This window comes from Pseudonaja textilis, chromosome 3, assembly GCF_049901715.1.
Source record: "Pseudonaja textilis isolate UNSWEBS1 chromosome 3, rPseTex1.2, whole genome shotgun sequence".
In the NCBI taxonomy this organism is placed as follows: Eukaryota; Metazoa; Chordata; class Lepidosauria; order Squamata; family Elapidae; genus Pseudonaja; species Pseudonaja textilis.
In genome coordinates this window covers 162,044,075-162,070,870 of record NC_141992.1, presented here as the reverse complement: position 1 = coordinate 162,070,870, position 26,796 = coordinate 162,044,075, and the positions used below count along the sequence as shown (strand labels likewise).

Sequence of the window (26,796 nt, the reverse complement as noted above, 5' to 3'; positions counted from 1 at the left end):
TACTTTTCAAGGAAATACATTTATTTTTCTCACTTGCACATTGGTACCAAGAAACAAGCAATTTCTTGTAAACAAATATTCCAGAGGGGTTATTTGAGGTGAGGTTTTTCATAAGGAAATAAGTAATAGAATAATAATGGCTTAACAGATAATGCTAAATGATAAAAACATAAAAGAAAGCAAGTATTATAGGAACAAAAATATTTGAAGATAACACACTAAATTGAAAAGCTTTCAGGCATTTAATGAAAGATAATCTTAATTTGATTACAATATTTTCAAGGACGATTTGTTATACTCTGTCACACCATTCTGAATTGAAGTTTTGGTAACTGACAGTAATGAGTTTGTTGAGTTAGCTGGGACTTCTGCAATATTTAATTGTATTAAACATTTTAATGATCAAGTATGGATTTTCTGACAGTTTAATTTATATTACCGTCCTTCTTTGCTTTAGAAGTCAGCATTCCCTGACCTGTTTAGTGCAAGAGGAAATATTCTTTATTCTTTTCTTCTGAATATAACTATACAGCTCACATCAAGTGAAGTTTACTATGACGTGGATAATGGAAGAAGACTGAATTCTGCTTTTTCCTAATTTTTGCATTTCCTTGCTGCTACTTGTTTCTGCTTCAATTCTCATGTTCTGTGAACCTGATAGGCCTGGAAGAGTTAGTTGCCACTTTTATCAGTGTTGCTGCTTTAGAATGCTCTCAGAATAGCTATAAACTAACTATACTGTACATACATGAGTTTTGATAGAAAATAAGCACATTTTAATTATTACAGCAAATTTATCTTCCAAATTCTATTTTTTAAAATTAGAGGAAAAGAGGACACACAAAAATGAAAAGCAAAAACATAAAAACAAAAGCTAGCACCTCAAAACAAAAGGCTTCTGTATAAGATGAAATACTCACATAAAACACCACGTATCAATTTTTTTACACTCATGTTGTGAAACTGCTTTAACAATATTCTGAAAGCAAAACAAAGTCATTGCCATAAAGGACACCAGATTTTCTAACTTGCTATCAAGTAAAAAACATTACTTGTGCTACAATCATTGTGAAGTTACATCCACAAATGTTAGGAAACAAGGAATACACAGGCATGAAATGGCTAAAGCAGAAATGGGAGAACCTTCCTTTGATCCAGACACCAAGTTACTTGGAAGCCACATAGAAGCCAGTTCTTCCTCTAGTGCTTTCTCTCTCTGCCCTGCAGAAAATGGGAAGTGAAACCACAGCAAAGAAAGATCAGCTCCTTCAAAAGGTGCTGCTTCGAAACAGCTTGCCTAGGAACCTTGTTTCAGTCAATTCTCCTGTACTAGACTTCCTTTCCTGACTAGTCTTTCTCAACAAGATGCAACAGATTCAGCACCTGGGCTATGAGTGGGTGTGCTCAATAATTGGGAGGAACTTGAGGGATCACACGCTTCTAAAGCGACCATTTTACTATCTAAAACTTTTCATGTTTCCTCTCCTTCCCAGACATAGAAGGAAAAAACATGGGCACAAATTTGGGTGCACCTAGGGACCTAAAAAAGAGAGACATGCTGTATCATTTACCTTATGATTTTGTCTTAAAACTCAAAATAAATTCAAATTGGAAACTTATTGTTTCTTTTGGCATTTATATTGAGATAGTTAAGTTAGAATTGGGAGCTGCCCCCTTAAAGGAATGCCTCATGGTAAATGTAGTTAATGCATCCTGGGAAATGTAGTTCATGTCATGTAGTTACATCTGTAATCTTGATTGTTCACTGAATTTACCTTTGGTTGGGTTGGGGGAGTTTCATTCACTCTTTCCTGGACCCCAGCAGCATGCTGGTGTCTCACCCCCTTGCTCCTTCATTATGGGGTGAAAGATCACTATTCTTTGACACTATGAAGTCATCTGAGCAAAGAATTGGACATTAAGATGAATCTCGACGTAACAGTGAGTTATATTTGAGGATGCCTTGTGAACCAATAAAAAAACTTTGTATGGAAGCCTTTGTAGAGTTACCTGTTCTGTCTTTTAATTGGCTGGCTGAATATAAAGATAGACAGGTAACTTTACAAAAGCTTCCATACAAAGTTTCTTTAAGGGGCAGCTCCCAATTCTAACTTAATATCTCAAGTAGCATTACTTATATACTGTCTAGACAACACAATTAGTCAAAATCTACCTACTTTCACTATGTTTATTTGAATTTTCTAACTGCAAATCACAGATCCATGAGGAAAATAGTTTAACATGGAAGATACTTTTTATTTCAGTATGCTGAAGAAAGCCACACAATCCCTCTCTGTTCTTTTTAGGCCTTGGTATAAAGTCACTGATGCATTTCATCTGAAAATTCCGGCAGTTAACAAGACAGCAAAAGGAAAAATAAAGGACTATAAGCTGTTCTAGAAAATTTGATAAAACTGAATGATGTGCAGGATGGTTATTGTTTATAGCCTAAATGCAGTTAGTATTTTTGCATATTGAAAAAGGAAATAGGCTTAAAAACAGCAGTACTTTTATCTGCTTTCAAAATCAAGTATCTAAGCGCAGTTGAAGGGAGAAAGAACTCCCAATGTCTCATACTAGACATTTTGCTAAGCATTCCAATTGGTCCTTTCACAGAAATAATTGTATCTTTCATTTGATTAGATATAGTTGCAGTTAAATAGCATGATGATGGTATAATCTAATTAATGGCTTTATTGTTTACAAACTGATTTTTTCAACTTTGTCTCAGTATTCCAGTTAAGAAAAATTGACTGAGGTAGCATCATGTTTTATTTAAAAATAGTGATATTTATATCATTAGCTGACAGCAGTATAGCAGTAGCAATAGCACTTAAGACTTTTGTATTATAATATCCAAATAATATTCCCTACCCACTTATTTTTGTTTCATTTTTTCTTTGCCGTGAAGTAGACACAATGCAGTCATAACAAAATGTTTACTTTTAAGATAATTCTTCAAATCTGCATCTTTATAAAAAATAAATCCTTTAATAAATATATGTTCAAATATTATCTAGAAAAAATGCCTTGGCTCTTTCTTGAAATAATTTTATTGAATCATGTTCTGTTACAGTAATAATATTTATATAATGCTAATCTATTCAATTAATGATTGAGATACGGGAAACATTTTAGTCAAGAACCATAATATAGAATGAAAAAATATTTGCAAAGGGTTTAAAGATAACCATATATCTTTATATACAAAATTTAACATATAATCCTATATTTTTAATGTACAAGAGATTTCGGTGGAGGAGTATTCTATCAAAGGACCTCAAGTTGTAATCATCTTAAGATGTTCAAAATATCTATAGTATATCTGAAAAATCTTGTGATATTAATACATGCTAGCTATTAAGACAATTTGCCTTAATGATCTTAAAGTGGAAATCAATGTAGAAAGAGGTATTTGAAAAGGAGATACAATGTCACCTATCCCTTTCTCAGCCTGCCTTGAAGAAGTATTTCACAAACTAGACTGCGCAAAAGATGGAATAAAAATCAATGACAAATATTTAAATCACTTGAAATTTGAAGATGTTGATACAAAAGCTAAGAGTGGCGCAAAGAACCATAGAAAGATGCATGCTCGGTTTTACAAGAAAGAGACCTACACATGGATTAGAGAACAAACAAAAGTATACAATATCACCAAGAGAGCAAAAGGATTGAAATGGAAATGGGATGGTCACATAGCAAGAACTGATGGCAGGTGGACCAAGGCAGTCATGGAATGGATCCCACTTGATAAAAAGTGTCCATGAAAGTGACCTAAAACAAGATGGATTGATGACATCAACAAGTATTGTGGGCCCAATTGGCAAAAGAAAACTCTGGATTATATGTGTTGGAAACATGCAGAAGATTCCTTCATCCTGCAGTGGACAGACAATGGCTTATGATGAATGATTTATCAAAACATTTAAATCATCAGTATTTTGGTCTACTTATTTCTTTCACCACAAATCTGAGCACTTGTAAATTAAAATTACTACTGTAGCTAATTTGTAATTTCTACCTAAAATATTATTTCTTTCAAAAATATACTAGGAGTCTTAAACTGAACAGCTTTTCTCCTTGTCCTCCATTTATATCAAACCATTTTTACGTGCTTTCAAGCTGCTAGGTTGGCAGAAGCTGGGACAAATTACCTGTCTCTAATTGGATCAATTTCATATAGCTAAGAACTGTTTCAAAATGTTTCTAGGAATGTTTCTGTTCTGGCCAAGAATTTTCCTTAAGCAAAGTTATTTCTTTTTACTATTCCATTTCTTTTTTCAACTATATATTCCATAACTACTATAGATGCTTAGTATTTATTGCTTAAATATGTTTCTTTTAGTATTTGCTTTGAAAAGATATGTACTTTTCTAAACTTTGTGACCACCCTGAAAAAAACCTGAAGAAACCTAAAGAATTCTTCTACTCTCTTATCCACAATGCTATTAGCACTCAGTTTACCGTAAAAATGGCAGGCAGTCCTTTATACATGACTGTTGTGGTTCGCTGGCAGCTGGTACAGACGGCACCAGAATCGGACAATGGGGAAGAATGGGGACCAGTCCGGGAGTCTGGAGGACTCGGACGAGGGTCCTGCATCCAATGCAGAGATGGGGCCAGGACCATCTGGGAATGGGGTGGTGCTGCCTCTGGAATCTGGAAGCAGCGAGGCAGGGGACCCAGGGGAACCTATCCCCTGTGTGTGTGTGCGCAGAGCTGCTAAAAGGCAAGAGCAGCTAAAACAAAAGGGGAAACTCGGGAGTAAGGTCTCCCAGAAGCTATAAAGGACAAAGATGACAAAACCTTTGCAGGAAGCAAAGTAGTTCGTTCAGTTCAGATTCATTCTTGAAGCTCTTTGTACTTCACTTAGTTTCTTTTCTAGTTCATTGGACAGTTCTATTATTGGCAGCACTTCACAGGAAAGAAAGGTGGGTACTTATCTCACGGGACTGATTGAGATTCATTACCAGCTGGGAATGAAAATAATTCCCAGTGTTGCAATAAAACAAGACTTGTGTGTGTAATTACGGTCTCAGAAGCCTTGGTCAGAACAATGACCACTTGTTTAGCAATCATTTGCAATTATGATAGTGCTGAATAAGGAGACTGGTCCTCGAAGTTTCAGCTATTGCAGTGCACATGTGATAACAACTTGACTGCTTGAGAACCAGCACATAATGATGACTGTTACAGCATCCATGATCTTATGATTTCCATTTGTGACATCACTTCCGGCATCTGATAAAAGTCAAAGAGGAAGACAGCAGGAAAGCGTAATTCATGGTCATATTATGTTGTATGATTCACTTAATGACCACAACCAGAACTCTGTTGTATGTTTGTGCAGTTATGCATATTTTTACTTTACAATCACATCACTTAGCAATGGAGTTTCTGGTCCCAATTACAGTTGCTGACTGAATTATCAATGTATTTGTAAATAAATGTTTCATTAATTTTTTTGTGAAATGTATATATGTTATATATAGTTAATTTCTTTTATCCCAGTCAACTTTCATTCATAGGTAATATAGATAAAATTACTCCATAATTTTTTACATTATTCAGACCACTTGGTGATGAAAAGCAATTGATGCAGTATTTCAAAGGTGTATGAAATAAAATAGTTCTTAAATAACTTCCTTCCACTCTGCCTGAAAAAAGCAGGTTCCTCTCTTTTTAAACTTTTCATAGCCAAATTTAAAATGGCTTATTAGGATAGAAACAAATAGATTAATTTCAGTAATGTAAGATTGGAAACAGAGTCTTGCTTCAATTGATTCTCATCTTTTTACTATCAAAATATATATTTAAGTTAATAATATATAATAATATAATTAATAAAATATAAAGTATTTTATTGATGTTTGTGACAAACATTTTAAACCACTGTTTTCACAAGTTCAATACAACATGGAACATTTTGCAATAAAAAACTGACAATAAAAGTTAAAAAAAAGAAAGATACATTACAATTTGATTATCTCTTTTATCCCAATAAACAGCTTACTAATAAATAAGTCAGGATACATCTTGTCTGATTAAATCTCCAAAATAAGCAGTTATGGTCTTCAATCTGTTATTCAGAAAATTTTGTTCTATTTCAACTTTCCCCCCTGGTCCAGCTAACGAAGCTACCTGTAAAAAAAAAGTCAGTATCAGAAAATTAGACATTTGAGATATAGTTGCATTTATTATGGGAAAACCCCTAGTATAAGTTTCAGTAATACTTTATTATTTACCAAGTGGAACCTTTTTCCACCAGCCATTTAATTTTAGAATTAGGGTTACAAATGGTTTCTTTCCATAATGCCTTTTCCCAGCATCTCTTTTAGCATGAACTTATTCCAAACTTATAATAAATGGATAGACAATCACTGATTTCAAAATCCTATTCAAGAAATAACTGGTCATTGGTAAAAATATTTTCCTCATATCAACCCTGAGCTACAAATATTCTCCTTTACTAGTACCAAATATTTTCCCTCTTCCCAAACATGCTGACTGGGTGCACAAGACAATTAAAAAAAAATCAAAAGTGGTAAAAATAAGACAAAGAGAAATTTACGTTCCCTTCCACTTTTTGTCTGTTCCTGCCTAACCCTTATTTCAGGCTTTTTCAGACCTGCTGTAAAAATAGCAGCACATCACATATCAAAGGTCCAGGCTACAAAATATTCTGATTAATTTTTGTTCCTTTCAATATTCAAGTGCTTTATACAGTATATAGACTTTCCTTCTGGAATATGGAAGCTCAATCTGGCTGCAAAAGCTGTTGGAAATGCCCAGGTGCTCATGTGTTCAGCATTTTATGTTTGTTCTGATGTCATCTGGCATGCCCACTGCCAGACATAGTATCAACCCCCATCTATGTCACAAAAGATCCTTGTGCAAGAATGTAGTCAAAATAGATTTTCCCTAACCTCTATCTTTCTGTAAAGGAAAAAAAAAATTGCCTTTTCAGCATCCAGTCAGTCCCACAGAAGGAAACCAAAAAACAAGAAGTAATATATTGAAGCAGGAAATATAAAAACCATGAAGGCTTTTTTAAAAAAAACAAAACAAAATAATTTTGAAAGAGGCAAGAGATAGGCAAGAAAGACTTGGAAAAGATATAAAACCCAAAGCATTAAAACTTGAAAACTCCAATCCCAAAGATTTGCTAAAGTATTAGTTTAGAAAGTATCTACTCAGGAAATACAGGATAAATGTATTAATATTATAAATTAATTACACACTGTACATACACCGAAGTATTTTCTGTATACATTATGTAATTAAGGTATTAACTGGTACAATATATTATAATAGCTAAATAATTAGAATTTAAAAAGATTCAATGACCAATGAATAAGTTCATCAAAGGATCTGGGGGAGGAAAAGGATGACAAATCGGCCAACACAAATGGAATTTTGCTGAACTGTTTGAAAGTTAAGAACTATCTATGACAATTTATTGATGTTCATAAAATTATTATTAACATTTCTATTTAGTACAAAAACTAGTCAGCGTAGAATATATTCATTGTATTATTTGCCACTTCCATTATTACTACTTAGAAGAGTTTCTTTAAAATTTTGTTTAGTCAAATGTATGAAAGACCAAATAATTCTGATTTTTTTGTATTTTACATTTAATGAACTCCTAACTGTTATATGACAATTTTCACTTTTTCTTCTCTTAAGACTTAAACACAAGTTTAAATGCACTGGACTTTCTCTCTGTTTAAATGATTATTAAAAATAAAATCTAGCTATGAAGAGTGATGAAGAGATGAATATTATTTTTAAAATAAATTGTGTGATTCTTTTCACACAATTACCCTGGGATGCAAAAGTAGAAGTAGTCGGCCATCTAAAAAACTGCTTAAAACAAAACAAAAAAATCCCCAAAGAAAAATTCCAGATTCAAAGTTTAAACAATATCAGAAATTGTTACACTGTCAATATACCATCAATATATTGGCTCAATATATTGAGTCAATATACACTCAATATACCGGGAAGGTATATTTTCATTCTCATGTGCCATCAAATCTGTGTTGACTCTTAGCATCCATTAGACCTTCTCTGTGATGGTCCATCCATTCCAGAATTCTTACTGAAGGCACAAGTGATCATAAAATAGGCTACACTATCTTGAGCCTCCTTAAATTGTTCTATTTGTATATGTGCTGTTGTTGCTTCAATAAAAGTTTAGTGACTTTTACATTATTACCTTAAACAAAACTCAGAAAAACTTCCTTAATTGAACTACTGAAATAGTGTAAATTGTACCTAGCCATTTTAACTATTGGGCCATTATGAATGTCCATTATTTTTAAGTGCAGCCTAAACTAAAATCTCAGTTGTGCCAGGTAATTGCACCACCGGATTATAGAATACTAGCTAGCTATTCAATAGTTACTCTCCTGCTCCTTGTGTCAATAAGATACATATCACACAATACCACTAGGAGAGTTATATTGAGAATGTCTTTAACTTTATAATTCAGGATTCTTCACAGGTCACTGAACTTTGACATTCAATACTGTAAGGGGAACTTCTGTATTACACAATTCTTTTTAGAGAAATTGTGTACAGTATTACTCAATTCTTAGTGCGAAAGATAACTGCACTCAATTGTTCCTGCATGTTTAGTCAACAAAATTTTATTCTATTTGATAGCTTTTTCCACCAAATAAATTGGACTTAAGTCTCAAAATTGCTATGCAGATGCAATACTGTATAAACATATATAGAGTGACACAGCACATATAAGTATTTTGGTTTTAAGGACATTAATCCTATTTTAGGGCAATACAATACAATATTTCCTTTCTAAAATGGTTGGAAACAAGGTGTTGAATTTCCACAAGCGTGGTCTGAGGGGTTTCTGGGACCCATAAAAAGAATTGGGGCAGCAAAAAAGCATTCAAGATCCTGATTATCTATTTCTGCATTAAGCAATTTGATTATACTTAAATGACATGCTTTTTATTTTTAGTTTGAGTGTTGTAGAAACTATGTAGTTCTATTCTTCTAACTCATAATGGAGTTCAGTTCAAGTTGTAATTATTAGTATTACACTTTTACATATTAACTGGTGATCCACTTTTTACAGTCACAGAATAGACACCTAATAGGGAGTTCAGGGGATTCAATCCCAAATTTGAATATGTTTATGGGAAATAACTGCATGTGCTATATGGTTAGAGTTCTCCTGCTTTAGGATATTCGGGATGTGTCTTTATCATATCGCTGACCAGGTGGTTATGCCATCTGCAGTCAACAGGGCTTTTAGCCCCTCAACCATCTGGGGCCCCAGAACACGAAGCAGCATTCCTCTTGGAAAGTAATTCACAACAGTAACTCATGTTCCTGTTATTATGAAATTGCATTTTTAGTTACCCTACCTTTAAAGGTAATTAGCAAAAATGCAACAGCATTGTGCCAGCAGCATCTTATAATTTTGCTGCAGGCCCTACAAAGATAACCAGGGTTTCCTGGTTTCTACATGCAATTTTAAATGCTAGTTTTGACCTATAAAGCAATATATGGCTCCAGGACAGCCTCTCCAACTACAATCCACCTTTCTCAGACATCACTTGGCAAGTTGACAGAGTAGGACACTAGGCCAGGATTAGCTGTTTCTCCAATATGGTTCTCATTGTGTGGAACATCTTTTCTGTGGACATTCAGTTTGCTCTGACATTGATGGTCTTCTGGAGGGCTTCCTTTTAAATTTAATGAAGATGATACCATCTTGTGAATTTTCTTTTTCTGTGTTTCTATTTTTGATTTTACACCAGTTGTTTTTATTTCTGATTATGTTTTTTTGTTCTGTGGATATTTTATGTGTGTCTACCATTGAGAATTGTATGATAATAGCACTACATACATTTAATAAATGAATAAAATCAAAAGTATTAACACTTATGAAATGATCTAAGACCACAATTGCTGATTTCAAGGTCTTGAATCTTGTAAACTTCTTTATGGAAGCTTCCCATAAAACATTTTCACAATCATCTGCACTTCTGCAAAAAGAGAACTGGCTCATGTGTACTTTGCAGAATCCCCCCCTTTTTTTTAAAAAAAACCCATATATTACCCATTATCCCTGAAAAAAGTACAATACATGAGTACTTTAATAGTGGTATTTGTATTATAAGTAGATAATTAGAACTTTTTAAGATCTAATAAAAGACTAAAATATCAAGGTATAACTTTAAAAGGTTTAATAATGAATGATAATAAGTTTTAATAAAATACTAAAGGGAATGTTTAAAATATTAGTTTGAATATAGAGTTTAATGGATTAATGTGTTGATTGTTATGGATTTATTATTGTAGTATTGGTTTTTGAAATAGTAGAACGTACTAAGCAGAATCTGATTGGGATTTAGGTGTTATTTTAAATTTTAACTTAGGGGAATGATAGAAAGGCATCATACTCTGATTAGTGATTCCAGGGGGAACTATTCTTTCTTAAATTGGAAATGAGACAGATGTAAATGGAGAAATGGACAAAAGATATAAAAATATTTTTTTTTTAAAAAGCAAGATTAAATATATAAAACAGAATTAAGATGAGACAAAAGTGGAGAGGAGTTATATAATAGATATAGAATGGTAAATAAGATGGGTAATGGTATATAAGAAGAGCGTGAATACAATTGAGTCCATACAAAAAGAGGTAATCTGGGGCCAAGTTACTTTCTAGAAGAAAGTTTTATGTTTTTATGTCTATGTTTTTTTATGTGTGTGTGTTTAATTAAGAATTAAATAATAAAATCTCGGAAGAAGACTAGATGAGAATAATTATAAACAAGCCAGAGGAAAATATAAAGTTGATGACTGGATAGCAGATAAATCAGAAAGGAAATATGATTGAATAATGATTAAAGAGAAACAATGTGGAATTTGGTAAAGGGAATTTACGTGTTTATATGGAAATGGGATAAACTATAAGTACGTGATATAAAGCAATATGTTACCTGCCTTGTAAGGATCTACAATGGAAAGAGGTTTTATGTTTTTAATGTTTAATGATGTTTTGTTTTGTTTGTTTGTTGGTAAAATCAATAAAACTTGTTTAAAAAAAAAAAGAGAACTGGCTGTAATTACTGCTTGCGTCGGAGCAATAATGCCGTAAGTAATGGGACATACTCAATGTTAGTAACTTCTGATTGTCAAAATTTTTGACTGTTGGTCTTAATAAAATATTGATCTGAAAATTGTCTGAAAATTTTGAAATTACAGTACAAAAGTTATAATCTCAATAGGTTTTACTAAATTTTATACAAACTTGGAAAATTTCAAGATCCTAGAGAATAATCTAGAGTCCATTACTATCTATTTTGGGATTGCAATGAACTACACATTTCTTTCATTTGATAGGCTTGATCAACGTGAATAAATGGTCATTTAAATAACAGTTTTATAGCATGGAATGCTATTCTGCTTCACTATCAGCTATCCCAACAATTTCAAAAACTCCAGACAGTATAGACACTGCTTTCTCCTACTTTTTCCGACAACAACAAACCAAGAGTGACTGGCCCAAAGTAATCTACTGAGTTTTGGTGGCTCAGGATAGGACAGAACTTGAGTTTCACACTCCTTATCTACTAAAGCACTACATCTCTGAACTTTTAAAACAAATTAATTTATGTTAAACATGTATTACAGTGCCTGCAAACGTTCTCATGGTTTTAGCATTTATCTAACCCTAACCAGTTTTGCTCCAAATGTGTCCAAACATGGTCTGAACAGTCCATTTATTCTGTTTTAAAATATAATAAATTTTCACATTACATGTTTTTGGAATTGCTACTCCCTCTAGTGGAAATGTAAAGAAACCAAGTTTTGATAGCTGTAAAAAAAACCCAGAAGTATACATACCAAGCTATGTTTTAATTCCAGATAATAACTGTTTTGTTTTTGACAACCCACAGGAGGATATTTACATGTCTACAATTTAAACTATAACAAAACTGGAAAGTCAATGCTACATATGTCACAAATAGGGAATGTTGATAACAGACACAGAACAGACCTCAAAACACAGCCATTCAGTTTTACCATTCTTCCCAGTCTTTTTCTAAACTGTAAAAAGTGATTGTAGGGAGTGCAAAAGTTAGTTTAGTAGAGGAATAAGAGTCTTTAGAACCTTTAGGACAAAATATGCAAGAATTTTGAGAGTCAAAGAGATTCAAAATAACTCTACCTTGATTCTGTTTGGTGTAAAATGTGAAAAATAAGCACTTGTTCTGCATCAAAAATAGATACATACACTACCGGTTATATACTTTATACCAAAATTAGGCAATCTACATTATCTTGGAATTTCATAATAGTTCTGAAGAGAAAGCCAATTCCATCTCCCTATTGAAGTTTTGAAATAGAGGCAAGAAGAAATACAGAGAAGCTTAGCTATAATTACCAAGTAAGATGAAAATTTATTTTGTTTAGTTGAATGAATTTATAGATCAATCCGCAAATGATTCTGAATAGCGTACATCCTTACCTCTGTAAAGTGTGTTAAAAAAACAATACAAGAAAAATAACATCACATTATACAAATTTACAAACAGACCAGAAAACTAATTTACACTTTAATTTCTAACTAAACGTGTTCATTTTATCTATAATTTATAACTCACCTGATCTATGTCAGCATTACGTGGAAGAAAATAAACAATGTTGTTGGTAATCTTCTGGGACAGGTTAAAAATTTCAAATGTAAAATTGTGTTAAGAAAAAAAACCAAATGTTATATTGCAATGGTTCTTTCAGCAAGACAACTTTCTTAAATATACATCCTTCCACATATAAAAACTAAATTCCAAATATTTTTATCTAATCATAATCTAAATAAGAATTATTTCTACTGAATAACCCTTGGGAGGATTTATTGCATTTTTCATCTGTTCAAGAAATAGAAATAGAAAACTGAGCCAGAATGGGAAAACCAGCTTTTGAACTTGCTTCCTTTTTAACTGATGGGGACTTATGAATTAACCCATATTGAAAGAGCAGGTATTATCAGCTTGGAATGGTTAAGTTAGCTCAACAACAGTAATTTCTGTAAGTTCCTTATTATAGAGATGTTTTACTTCCATTCTTTCCACCTCATTTTCGTTGACATTATACTGCATTCTGAAATGAATTAGTGCATTCTACCATGTTTGTTTGTTTGTTTGTTTTTATAGCCTGATTTCCAATAAAGGACTTACTTAAAACAAAACTGAAGCATGCTAATCTGGACAATATTATTACACTGCTAATAATAGCGGTTCACTGTAAGATTTGCATAGCATCTGAAATCTTTCAGCTTTATGAGCTGATTTAATGCTATTAATACTATTTGTTTTACTTTACAGATAGAACTTACTATACAATATACAAAACGTGCAACTTTGTAAGAACAAAAACTGTTAAATCTGATAATTTTAAAAGCAAACATACAAATCTTTCAGATGACTTAAAATTCATTTTTCAAAACTTTGTACAAAATTAGACAGCTTCAAATACTGTAGTTCACATAATAAATGCAAAACCTCCATGAGAAATGATTAAAAAAATAAACTAAAAATCTTACTGATACTTCCTTTGACATCTATTATAATAATAAGCAAACAAAAAGAAGTTTTGTGACTTTTTGAGGCGTTCTTCATGCTATCTGAGCTTGGTTGTTTTCTTGCAGACATTTCATTACCCAAACCAGGTACACAGAACACACCAAAGACCCATTTCAACCCTGAGCTACAACTATTTTCCTTTATTTGTATATGGCTTTTTATTTACCACATTGTTCACTTCTCTTAAAGTTAGAAATCTCTTCCCACTGGTACACAGACGTCAATCTGCAACTTTATCATCTGCAACTTTATCATCTGCTTTGCCACTTTAAACAAGAATTATACAAATTTCTTTTTAAGCTACAAAGATCACACCTAATATCCTTAATTCCATTAAAGAAGATCACTGTTGATTAGAAACAAATAGCACTAGCAATAGCACTTAAACTTATATACTACTTCATAGTGCTCTACAGTGGTCTCTAAGCAATTTACAGTCGGCATATTGCCCCCAACAATCTGGTTCTCATCTTAGCGACCTCAGGACAAAAGGCTGAATCAACCTTGAGCCTGTGAAAATCAAACTGGCAGCCAGCAGTCAGCAGAAGTAGTCTGCAGTACTGCATTCTAACCACTGTGCTATTACAGGCTAACGTTAAAATACAGAGCTTTGTCACTCAAAAGAAAATAGTATCAGTTTTACCTTTAGGGTTACAACAAAATGATTTTTAAAAAAGGATATCCATCAGGAGAAATCATTGTTTGAATATCAAAGATTTCTGCAGCAGCATATTCAGGCCCACCCCAGGGAGGACTCAAAAACACAACATCTGCTTTCAGACTGGATGCCAGCTTCATGAAATCACCACATATGAATTCTATCTGGTCTGCCACTCCATAAACCATGGCATTATTGTGAGCAAGTTGGATCTTCACAGGGTCAATGTCAACTGCAATTACTGAAAAGATGAAACAATTTTAAATATTAGCAGCTTAAAAAGAAAATCCATGAAATAGAAAATTTCAGATACTTTCTAGAAAAATAGTAATTAGCCTAGCTGTAGCTAAAATTATATTTACAGTTACTGCCTACATCTGTAGTTGTTTAACCAGAATAGATTAATGAACTGAAAATTTTTGAAGGGTGTTCTTTTTTTTTTTTTACAATTAAAACAAGGCAACACCTGGAGTTCAATTCCCACAATTCCCCAGCTAGAATGCTGGCAGGGGAACTCTGGGAGTTGAAATCCAAGTATCTTAAAGTTTCCAGGTTGAGAAACACTAAATGGGAACAATACTTATCCTGAACTAGCAATCCATTATTGCTGCTATGAAATATCTAGTAAAGTTCAAACCAAGTTAAAGAATTTACCTCTTTTTGCTGCCAAGGCAAACTGAATAGCATTTCCCCCAACACCACAAAAGGCATCTACTATTATGTCAGAGTCAAAGGATAGCTTTACACGGTCTGCAATGTGTTGAGCAATCTTCTCAGGTGTTACAGAAAACCATCCCTCTAATAAAAAAAAAGCAGTTAATATATTTATGATATGGCCTTAAAAGAACCTCAAAATCAAATAATCAACTACATCAGTGCAACTGCATTTTATCGAATAGCCATACATAGTTGTATAAATTAAGAACACAAGTGTAAAATTGCCCTGCAGAATCACACAAAGGCATCCCTTGCTCAACCTCCTAATTCCCAGGAGGCAGATTTTTAGGTTCCATACTGAACAGCCATCCACACTGGCATGTAATAAGAAATTAGAATTCCTGGTTCTCCTGACATACTGTATGTATAAGTTTGCAAATATACCCAGCTCGTGTGCTCCTCTCGTCAGTTTTTCCTTTCCCATGGCAGTTTCTTGTAATGCTTGAATCCAGCACCCTGCTCTCGTAGTCTTGGACTACAGAAACAATGCTAACCTTTGTTGGCTTATGTTGCTGAGAATTCTGTGATTGACGTAGTCGAGCATCACAGTAAGACACTGGTATTTGGCTCACTTTCTTCTCATGAGAACTGAACAGACTGCATGTACAGGTAGTCCTCGACTTACAACCATAATTGAGCCCAGTATTTATGTTGCTAAACGTGACATTTGTTAAGTGAGCTTTGACCCATGTTAACACTTTCCTTGCCACATTTGTGAAGTGAATCACTACAGTTGTTAAATGAGTAACACAGTTCTTAAGTGAACCTGTCTTCCCCATTGACTTTGCTTGTCAAAAGGTTGCAAGAGATTGTCAAGTGACCCCGGGACACTGCAACCATCGTAAATATGAACCAGTTGTCAAGCATCCAAATGTAAATCATATGCCCGTGGGGATGCTGCAACGGTTCTAAGTGTGAAAAATGTCACTTTTTCCAGTGCTGTTGTAACTTTGAATGGTCACTAAACAAACAAAAAGTTGAGGACTACCTGTACCAGTTTGGTGCTTGTTCACAATAAGTCACAAAAATAGGAAGGGGTACTAGTTCTTAATTAATTGCAAACCTATAAAATGACCACAGCATCGAACAGCAATTATGTATGTGAGTGATTCATCAGAGAACTTGAAATTAGTTTTTAGGTCATAGAATGCAGTATCATTATAAACTTACCTCTATCTAACTGAATCCCTTCATCAAAACGAGAAAACAGTCTATATCGTTGTGCCCAGTATTTAGTCAGCTCAGGATCATCGGCTATTTTGTGAGGAAGGCACTTCACATTTCTGTTTTTCCATTTCTGCATCTTTTTATTTTTCTTCTTTTTCATAGTATTTGCTTCACCTAAGTAAAAAAGAAAATCATTTTTTTAAAAGAACATTTAAAAAAATACCTTTAAGAACACCAAGGAATTAATTTCACCTCATCTTGTAAGACAATATTCCAGAATTTTCTATGCTGTTATGTGCTAAATTATTAGCATCTACTATAGTAAGAAAGCATAAATTCATTGGATATTTAAATGGCTGTATAAAATGTAAGGATAGTATGACACTTTAAAAATGGAAAGGAACAGAAAATCCCACCCAGAAAAACCTAACTAGAAAATTACCATTTGTTATTAGTAAATTATGTTTTTTTCTTATAACATTCCTGTCTATGCACTATACCAGGGGTCTCCAACCGTGGCAACTTTAAGACTTATGGACTTCAACTCCCAGAATTCCTCAGCTAGCAAAGCTGGCTGAGGAACTCTGTGAGCTAAAGTCCACAAATCTTAAAGTTGCCAAGGTTGGAGACCCATGCACTATACAACTATGTACATCTATAAACACATTGTTTTTAATTCCACATACCTTCTGTTTCCATTTGTAGATAGTCTGGAATATCCAGGGGAATGAGTTCTCTTCCTAATGGAACTTCTTCTCCTATCAGCTTTTCTTTGCCTTTTTCTTCAATACTATCAAGTTCCTGGATATCTGAACTAGGATATAGCAAATCACAATTTTGGAGACTCAAATTCTTCTTTGAGTGAGAGGCATTTTCCTCTTCATCTGAATCACTGCTGGTAGAAGTATGATAGAGTCTACCTTCAGATCCAATTTTCACATCTTCATTTGCTTTTTGCAAGAATTTCTGTACCTAAAAATACTATATGTTATAAAATTTAAAATTTAAACAAAAAGATTCTACCTTTAGTAGACACTGCTTCAAAAATTTACCTTGAAGAAATAGAAATTTTTGGTAATAGTTCTCATATGTATGGATCCTCTACTCACATTTAGATCTGTTAATATTTCTTTCAAAATAGACAGTGAAAAAGTGGGCAGAAATAATCCTTATATTGGAATGAATGGTTCTTTCCATAAATAGTGGCACAATCCTATTATAATCTTACCAGTGATATGGTTGCTATCTGTGAGATGCTGCAAAGGCATTTCCCGCCCCCTTAAAGAATTTGAATACTTATGCAAAGACTGAGGCCCTCCCAAATCTACTGATAATCTTCACCACACTGTATACTTAACTCTGTTATCAGAAAGAGGAAATGTTATCTATGTTTCATGTTTGTTTCCAGGACCTCACCATTGTGTTTTTCTTTCCAAATGCTATTATCTTTTTAATATATACACTTTTTATAAATACATGCTACTTCTACCTTTTCCCTTAATGCCTGTAGTGCAGAATGCCATAACACAAGTCACTGCAAGTGTCTGCAAACATTCTATATTGAGAACAAAGCCTTGTAATCATTTAGACTGAAAGTATTTCTTCTTGAGTTCCTAAGTTAAAACTTTCCTACAGCTATCTTTTATGTTGTTACTTAACATATGCTAGAAAATATATAATATTTTATATCATTTAATAATTGATATTATTCAATAGTTAAAACATTAACATTAGAAAATGTAGTCTACTATAATAAAAAAATAACAGAATACTTTGTGTACTATACTATATTACATATGCAAACAATACATACCTTATTTAAGGTCTTACTTTTCTTCAACATAAATGTTTCAGGTTCATCTGTAAAATATGTATGCTTGTTTTTAGTCTTGATTGTTCTGCGCATGTCCAAGAACTCTGATTTAAATTTAATATTTTTATTAAGACGAATCACTTTCTTTTCACTGAATCTAGGAATGTCTCTGTATCTAAAGACAAGAAGTTAAAATTTTACTATTTAGAAAGTTGGCCTACATTTTGTTTGCGTGTGGATATGTGTGAGATGGAGTAATATAAACAAAATTGTTTTCTTTTTAACTTATTAAAATTTATTTATATGCAGTCTATCTTTGGATACAGACGTTATAGCTAGTATATGATGAGGCCAGAATGGATGTAATCCAGTATTTTTAAAATGCATAAGGGTGCTTTAAATCTTGGCTTTAAAACACTTCCAAAACCATACAAATCAGCTGAGTTGATTCAGAGTTAGGGTTTTGAAGGATGAACCAGTTTTTTTTAAGCCTTTGCAATGATTTCTCCACATATTTTGTCCCTTAGTAATTGTCATGTAAACATGCTTAAACTAGAGAAAAAGAAATCTGAATTTGATATTTGGGTTGATATACATATGACTTGTAGACTTTCCATCTGTGATCTCTGACTTTCTCTAAAGTTGCCATATCTATAAGCCTATATCACAAGTTTGTAGATGTTATAATATACTAAAAAGCCTTAATATATTCTGCATCTTAAAAAAAACCCCACATTGATCTCCGGTTCACTCAAGGATTTGAAAGAGAGGCCAGAATCATTAGTATAATTTACATTCATTTCATTCCCTGCAGTCTTAAGAGTATTTTATTATTGTCTTCAATATTATAAATACATCAATATTTTATATATTGAAAAATTCTGGGTAGTCAATTGTATTTAGGCAGCACTGCGGGTTGGGGTAAATCTTCACTTAAAGGCATTGCTATTTTAGGAAAGTTCTAAAACAAATTTGACAATACTGAGATATGTGGACTTCAATTCCCAGAATTCCCAAACCAACATGCTGTCTTCAAATTGCTAAGTTTAAGCAGCTGGTCTATAAGATGTAAAAAAAAACATCTTTAGTATACATTACTTTTGTCCTGTGCCATGCTTGAACCCCAATTGGTAGAAAATTCCATCTGAATCACCCTGAGGATTTTCTTCAACATCTAGTTCATGGCTTGAAAGAAACCACAATATCCATTACAATTAAAAACATGATGAATAATTAAAAGTAAATCTTTGTTGCCTTCTGAACTGAAGATAGAGCATCTTATTTAAAAAAATAAATTAGAAATTACTCAAAGCAATTTATTTCACTCAAACAATTACCTTTTCACTCAAAACAATTTCTTTCATCTAATCAGCAGTGACCAAAACCTACCTGTCAATTCTCTCCCATCAGCTCCCCTGGCGGGAAGATTTCACGGGACTCTTATTTACAGAAACTTTGCCCTTGTGGCCGCAAGGAGGTAGAAACTCTCCACCATATGGTGCCCTGTCTATGTGTCCCAAGACATCTCTGATTGGCCCAACCATTTCCAAATATGAGGACTATGCAGATAAATTTTATTTTTATTATTTTTTAAAGGGTGCTAACCCCACATTCACAGATCAGGTGTCCAGATATTTTCACCAAGTTGTACAGCTGCACAAAACTTCTTAATTAGATCTATTTCATATATAATCATTTTTTCTTTCCCGGTTAAAAATGCTGTATTAAACTATTTCCTTGTTTACTTTACTCTTTTATTTCAAATACTGATCAAAGACTGCATTAAAGATATTTGATTTGATAACACTAGTTGAAATGTTTGTCATGTTTTCCTTAATTATGCAGTAATATATCAATGAAAACTGGCTAAATAGTTGTAATAGTATAAAAAATGCAAAAGCAAACAGTAAAATTTTTCTCCTACCTCCACAGTATGTGCATTATAGCAGAGACAAAACACAATAATTTAGTTATAAAAAGTAACGCTCATAAGTAAATACATATTTTCAGCAGAAAAGGAAAAACAGACTGTATCATGGAACAGAATATCCTTCTCTTTTGCAACATATCTGAATTACTTCTTAAACCAGGGGTGGGTAGCCTGTAGCCCTTGGAAACACCTGCTGAATTTGGCTTCCTCTCATTTTAAAATAGGAATAAAAACGATATATACATATGTACAAACGTATGTACGTGTATATATGCGTGTGCATATATATATAACACATATACAATGATGTCTGATTCCTGAACATCATCTGGACAAGTCCTTATAATTTTTTTGGCAAGGTTTTTTAGAAGTGGTGTGCCACTGCGTCCTTCCTAGTGCTTAGAGAGTGACTAGTTAGCTTTGTGCCTAAGACAGGACTAGAACTCAAGTCTCCTGATTTCTAGCCTGATGCCCTAACTACTATAAAATGGCTCTCACAAAAAAAGTAGTGTAAGGTTAAAATAGATGTACATGTTAACAGAAAAAAAGGGAAGCTCAACACAACTAAGAATGCATAATGAAGCCTCATGCTTCAGCCCTCACCACAACTATCAAGTATACTCCCAAGCTAAATAACATAAGAACAACAATCTGTTGACATAATGGATGACCTGCCTCCTCTTTAGTTTGACCGGTTTTTGCTCAGGGGGCTCCTCATCACCATCATTACTCTCAGATCCTCTCTCTGCTGTGGTATCCAAAAGTTCCTGCTGTGAAGCTAGTATAGAAAAAACATAACAGAATGATATATTTAAAATTAAACACTTTGAGAAAGAAATCACAGTTTAAGTAAATTAATTAATTGATCTATTTACTACACTTTCTGAAAGACAAAACAAAACATATAATACATATTAAAAGTACTTAAGCTTTTATGTTAGCATTAAAACTTGATCATGCCAAGCAACATTGATCACTCCTTATATCAAAAAACTGGTTTATAATAAAAAACAAACACATTTGTAATTTAAGGGTGTAAATCTTGGTAGGCACTGTTACATCATGAAACAGAACAATATTTTTAGCTCTGCTCTATACCTAAACATAATAAAATTTTCTTCAGAACATTGTAACTTCCTAATAGCAGGTATGTGATACAAAATAACATGCACAATTTGAAACCAGATTACTATTCTCAAAACCACATTAATGAATTTACGGATTTCAGCCAAAATGAGATAATAGTGTCCTCTTTATCATTGCACATTTCCTGATAATGAAGCTTGATTTATATGACCATCCAACTCACAAAAGTAACTCTATGCAGCTTAGAGTTGTATAAAAGCTTAAAGCCATCCTTTTAAAGCATTCTCTAGGACAGCATTTAACACCCGAGGCTTAAGGATGTGGGACATCTATGCCCAAAATACTCCATCCAGCTCTGGGACTTGAAGTTTACACATTTTAAATTGCTGAGGTTGAGAATCATTGTTCTAGATTATTCAATAAACTTTAAAAATGATGAAACTGGGTGTGTAGCGTTGTGTACTATGCTGGTTAGTAATGTAACCTCTAAAAACTACCGTGTTTCTCATATAATAAGGCCAGGTCTTATTTTTTTTTGAGCCCCGAAAAAATGGCTAGGCCGTCTTTTCGGGGGGTGACTTAATTTCCCCCCCCTTGCATCTTCGGGCGGGCGGGCAGGCGGGCGGCAATGGCTTGGATGTTGACCTCGGCGTTGGTGGGGCACTTCGTATCGGGGTCAACGCAGGCAGCACCATATCCGGGTATGCAACAAAAGTACTTCCTAATTGGCAAGCCTCCACCACCATTCCCCCCCATTTTGTATGTTTTAATATAGGCCTTAATTTGGGGGGAGGGGCTTAATTTCATTTCATGCCTATAAAACATGCTGGGACTTCCTATTGGGGGAGGCCATATTGTTGGAGAAACAGAGTATTTAAGCCTCCCTTTAAGTGGAGACACTTTAAAGCTTCAAATATGAGGTCCAAGCCAAGAAATGAACAAAAATGCTCTATTAAAATTGCTAAAGAAATCTCAATTTTAAAATCATAATCAACATACATTATATATTTTAAAATGATTGTCGTGATTGTCTAATATGGAATATTCCAATGAACTAAATAGATAATATTCATATTAACAATACTTTTAAAATTATGGTAGGAACAGAATCATCCAAATAAATTTCAGTGCTGATTGCCATTCACAAATTTTTGATGCTGCTAAAGAGCCTGGATCAAGTGATTTTAAACTGATAGAGAGCTCATTTATTTCCAACAGCCACAAAAGATTAACAGCCAGATTAAAACTGAAATACCAACCTGGCTGATTTGAACATCCATTTTTAGAAGACACACCTCCTTCTCTTGTTCCTTTATCTGATTTCTCAGTTTGGCCACAATTGTGAGGACTATGCCTTGCAATGCTTGCTGAAGTTGGTTGTTTTTTAGTATCAACTGCACTTTGCAATTTGCTGTCTTCTGCTTCTTTGGAATTTAGATTTATTTCACTGATTTTAGAAAAAATATAATCATTACTGGAATCATTATATACAATAGGATTTTCTTTGCAAATGTCTAAGGAAGGAGAAATATGAAAAACTGAGTCCTGCACTTCTCCATGGTCTCCATGGCTGTCTGAGTTTAATGATTTTTCTGACTGCTTACAATTCAGCTTTCCGGTATTCATTTCTAGGTCACTACCATGTGTAACATCAACAGTCCAACCTTGACTTGCCCAGTAGCGAAACTGTTCCCAGTAATACCAGTAGAGCTCATTATAGTGTTGCTCCCACTTGTCCTTCATTTCAGGATTATTCCAAGGTTCAAGATTAGCCTCCTCCTGTTTCTTATCCCAGCTTTTCCATAGAAGCTCTTCTCCAAACTGATGCCAGTATTTCTCCCATTCTTCATTTATATGAAGCTCATTCAGTGGCATCCTTCCATTTTTACAGCATTCAGCATAATCATTTTCCTTTTCCACTAAGATTTCATCATCAGAAATAGAATGGTCATCATCATCCTCTTCCAAGGACTGCCACATTGTTTCATGGATATCTTGTTGTAGCAATTTTTTCTTCCTTTTGTTTTTCTTTGTCATTCTGTTAACTATCTTGCCAGTCTTCTCAGGGGCCTAAAATGTAATAGGAAAGCAAGCAAATAGAGTAATTCTGGATTGCATGTTCAGGTTCAATATCCTAAACTTATTTCATTTTCCAATTTGGCACTTTCTGATGGACTGAGATTATACCAGTGAAAATATCAACCATTAAAACTAACACTGGTGGAGACTCTAAATGCTTCCTAGGCATTATTAGAAGAGCAACAGCTAAAAAACAACAACAGGGATTTCTTTTTGAAGCCACAGTATGGCTATTTTATCAATAAAGAGAAAACAAAATATCTTCAAAGATTCATGAACTGAAGCAATATAAATAAGGCCTGCATCTTCAAATAATGAGCTTTTGGATTTCCAGTTTATTGCTTCAATTAATCATAAGAAACATATTTTATTGTTATTTGAAACCCTTTAGGTACATTTGCACTTGAATCTTCTTTTGCCATCAATCAGACAAAATAAAATGTCAGAAGACTGTGAATTCTACTCCCACCTTAATCATGAAAACCAGCTGGGCTACTTTAGTCTAGTTTCCCTTGTATCTGTGATTTAGTTTCCTGTGCAGGGTTGTTGTGGGGAAAACAAGAGGAGGAAAAAGTATATTCACTGCCTTCAGCTACTTATATAGTAATAAAGGCTGGTTAAAAAAAAATCTATGAAATAAAAATGAAGAACAGTAAAACATGGAAATAAAAAGCATTAAAAATCACTATTTTCTTTACATGCAATGCAATTCCACTACATATTTCTTAATTTATTTCCTAATTCAATAATTTAAACTGAATTAAATTGGGTTTTACCGCTTTTGTTTTATTGGCTGCCAAACTGCCAAACTGTAAAGGTAACCCCATACTCTTCATGAGTTCAGTTTCTGAATCTGGTTCGACATCATCCACTTCCAGAGCAAGACTGTTACATTTTTCAATAGTCTCAAAGATTGGTTTCTCCTCTTTTTCGTTATCTTCAGTAACTTCCTCTTCTCCTGTTAATACACAGTAGAAGTTTAGAAGGTAAAGTCCATCAATTTTGGATTTCTGATGAAGAAAACTAGTTTGGTTTAGGTCTAACATCAGGTTTTGGGTTACAGATTCTCCCTCTGCTATCTACCTTTTTTTTTAAAAAAAATACAATGCTCAGTTAAGAAGCACTTGTTCAGCGACCAGATTTAACATGGTGCTGAATTAGTATTTAATAGAATTCTTTAGAATAAAGATGTTCCTCAAAAGTGCATTCATGATAGCAGCCCTCCCAGTCATGTGATCACAATTCATGTGCTTAACAGCCAAGGTGGATTTTCTACCTTTGCAATGCTGGTGGTCACATGATCAGATTTTATAATCTTTCCTGCCAGCTTCCCACAAGCAAAGTTGATGAAGAAGCTGGCAGGAAATTAGAAGTGACTTTTTATAAAAGCTTTAATGCACTAGTCAATTAAACACACCTGAAGATATTAATTCTCATATTGGTCTATAACAATGGTTGCAAAAATCCAAAATTAACAAACTTTTCAATAAAAAAACTCACCTATGCTATCATCAGCCTCTTTAACATAAAAGCCTTTTAAGCCTAGTTTGTATAATTTTCGATCTCTGGAGAAAAATAAATAACATCAATGAGATATGGGACTAAAGCATCAAGGAACTACACAAATGGGTAATAAAAGGGGATTTTTTTTTAGTCTGTATTTCTTGTGCTTAATTTTCTTTCAAAACTTAACTTGGTATATCAGTGGAAAAATTTCAATCCAGCCAAAAATAAGCATACTGCACACAACCTAATTTAAGCTAGAACATGTACAAGAAGGTTGCAGCTGCTTAATTTTATAGAAGAATGAATACTATTGTTAGGCAGAAAGAAAGATCTTCACATTAAAAAATAAGCAATGAAGAAACAGATTTTATCACTCGGATCCCTTCAATAGTTAGAAACGTATAATCAAATGTTTTATTTGATCAGTCCAAAAGCTGGGAACCACCCCTGAAAAAGACCTCTTTTGCATAGGGAGGATATCTGGATGAAATCCCTAAATATTGGCAGACTTGTGCTGAGATAAATAATCCTTCAAATAGCCTTGAAGTGCAGCAGTGAAGAATTATAAAAGGGAAGACTAGTATGTTCAATTTGGTTATAAAACCTATGTAACAGCTGAAGCAGACAACAGATAATCAAAGTTGGAAGGGACCTTATAGGTCATCTAGTCCAACCCACTGTCCAAGCGGCAGACCCTATACCATTTTTGACAAATAGGCAGCCCAATCTCTTCTTGAAGGTCTCAAGTGATGGCACTCCCACAACTTCCAAGGGCAACTTCTGTTCCACTGGTTGATTGTTCTCACTGTCAGAAAGTTTCTCCTTATTTCCAGGTTGAATCTCTCCTTGTTCAGTTTCCATCCATTGCTCCTTGTCTGGCCTACAGGCGCTTTAGGAAATAGCTTGACCCCTTCCTCCCTGTGGCAGCCCCTTAAATATTGGAAGATTGCTATTGTGTCTCCCCTGGTCCTTCTCTTCACTAGACTAGCCATGCCCAGTTCCTTAACCAGGAAGCAGATAAGAATATTATTAATAAAAGCTAATTCCTATTTGCAGTTTAGAAGACATATTCCAGACTAGTTTACAAAGCATCATTCTATGCTTATAATAGTACAGTAAAGTAAGTTGCAGCTCTTTAGTTTATTCTAGTAACATTTCCATGAGTCATACAATATATTAAAACACAGTATGGATTTTTAAAATTAATGGATAATGTGGTTTGTTTACTTTGGGCTCATGTTATTGTACAAACACTACTTGGTTAGACTGTGTTGTAGGATACAGCAATTTCCCCCTACAAAATGAGTCTTTACAAAAAACAAATGCCCCGTCTTTTGCTCCACTTCAAAAAGCATGCCAGGCAACAATCAACCCCCGTGCAAGGATACACTGCTCGCCTTTGGGTTTAATTTCTATTGAGATCCACGCGAGGGTGATAAGAATAACTTCCTAAGCGCTGAGAGGTCGCATGGTCATCTGTTATGCCTTTGAATTGGCACAAGGTGTTCTTTTTCTTGCAAAAGATTAAGAGGCTCGACTTAAATCAGAAATTCAAAATCCTCGGCCCCACATCTCTCCCCTCTCCCAAGCGACAATCGCGTCAATCAGTGTTTTTCACCTTCAGCATCTTTTAAGATGGGAGGACAGCAAGCTGTCTGGGGGAATTCTGGGATCTGAGATCTACAAGACCCTGAAGTTGAGAAACACAGATCTAGAGGCGACCGAGAAGAGCTTCGGCGCCGACTCACTCGACGAACGCCCGGGAGCACAAACAGAAGATGGCTCCCACACCGCTGCTGCAGCCTTCTCCTCTGCTCAGCACCATTCGCACCTCCGCCACCAGCAGGCTTCTCGCGCCCTCGCGCAGCATCGCGATCTGGGGCCGCCGCCGCTGCACCGCCTATTATTCCCTAGCAGCAACTTCGATCCTCCCGAGGGAGCAAGCATGAGGTCGGTCTCACAACGGAAGCGGATCTCCGCGCCCGTTACCCTCCTTGGAGTCCGGAAGGGGAGGAGCCTGCTTGCAAGCAGTTGTCAGCAAGGCCGTCCTTTTTGGGGGGTGCGTGGGTGGTGCGAGGCTGAGTTGTGAGCGAGAATTAACAGCTTTCAGTATAAATTCTGAACGTCCTGTAGAAGACGAGTTCGCATAGAAACAATGGAAAAAGTAGCATTTCAGCAGATGTCTCTAGAAAGCGGCCTACCGCACTCC

The 26,796-nt window shown here is 34.3% G+C and overlaps 1 protein-coding gene across 5 annotated transcripts; it reads right to left on the bottom strand.

Moving 5' to 3' along the window:
• Window positions 1-26,796, bottom strand: TGS1 (trimethylguanosine synthase 1). Of its 5 annotated transcripts, XM_087931263.1 has the most exons (14): window positions 26,336-26,605; window positions 24,582-24,646; window positions 23,858-24,039; window positions 22,262-23,072; window positions 20,592-20,694; window positions 19,085-19,171; window positions 17,987-18,161; window positions 16,860-17,145; window positions 16,177-16,347; window positions 14,944-15,087; window positions 14,314-14,530; window positions 12,654-12,732; window positions 6,017-6,144; window positions 1-5,244 (listed from the first exon to the last, which is right to left on the bottom strand). In XM_087931263.1, the coding sequence occupies exons 1-13, from the start codon at window positions 26,455-26,457 to the stop codon at window positions 6,028-6,030; spliced, it is 2,559 nt and encodes an 852-aa protein (XP_087787389.1). In that variant the 5' UTR covers window positions 26,458-26,605; the 3' UTR covers window positions 1-5,244; window positions 6,017-6,027. The 5 variants fall into 5 exon arrangements, with proteins under 5 accessions (XP_087787389.1, XP_087787391.1, XP_026561981.2 ...); XM_087931265.1 differs by lacking the exon at window positions 1-5,244 and having other exon boundaries at window positions 5,848-6,144; window positions 26,549-26,796; XM_026706196.2 differs by lacking the exon at window positions 1-5,244 and having other exon boundaries at window positions 5,848-6,144.

Excerpts from the sequence above, each read along its gene's own strand:
- TGS1 (XM_087931263.1), bottom strand. The coding sequence starts at position 26,457 with ATGCTGCGCGAGGGCGCGAGAAGCCTGCTGGTGGCGGAGGTGCGAATG. Across the intron at positions 19,172-20,591 it reads CCGGTCAAACTAAAGAGGAG|CCATGAACTAGATGTTGAAG; the intron begins GCAGGTCATCCA and ends GTTTCTTTCAAG. Across the intron at positions 14,531-14,943 it reads TGCCTTGGCAGCAAAAAGAG|TAATTGCAGTTGACATTGAC; the intron begins GTAAATTCTTTA and ends TCATCTTTTCAG.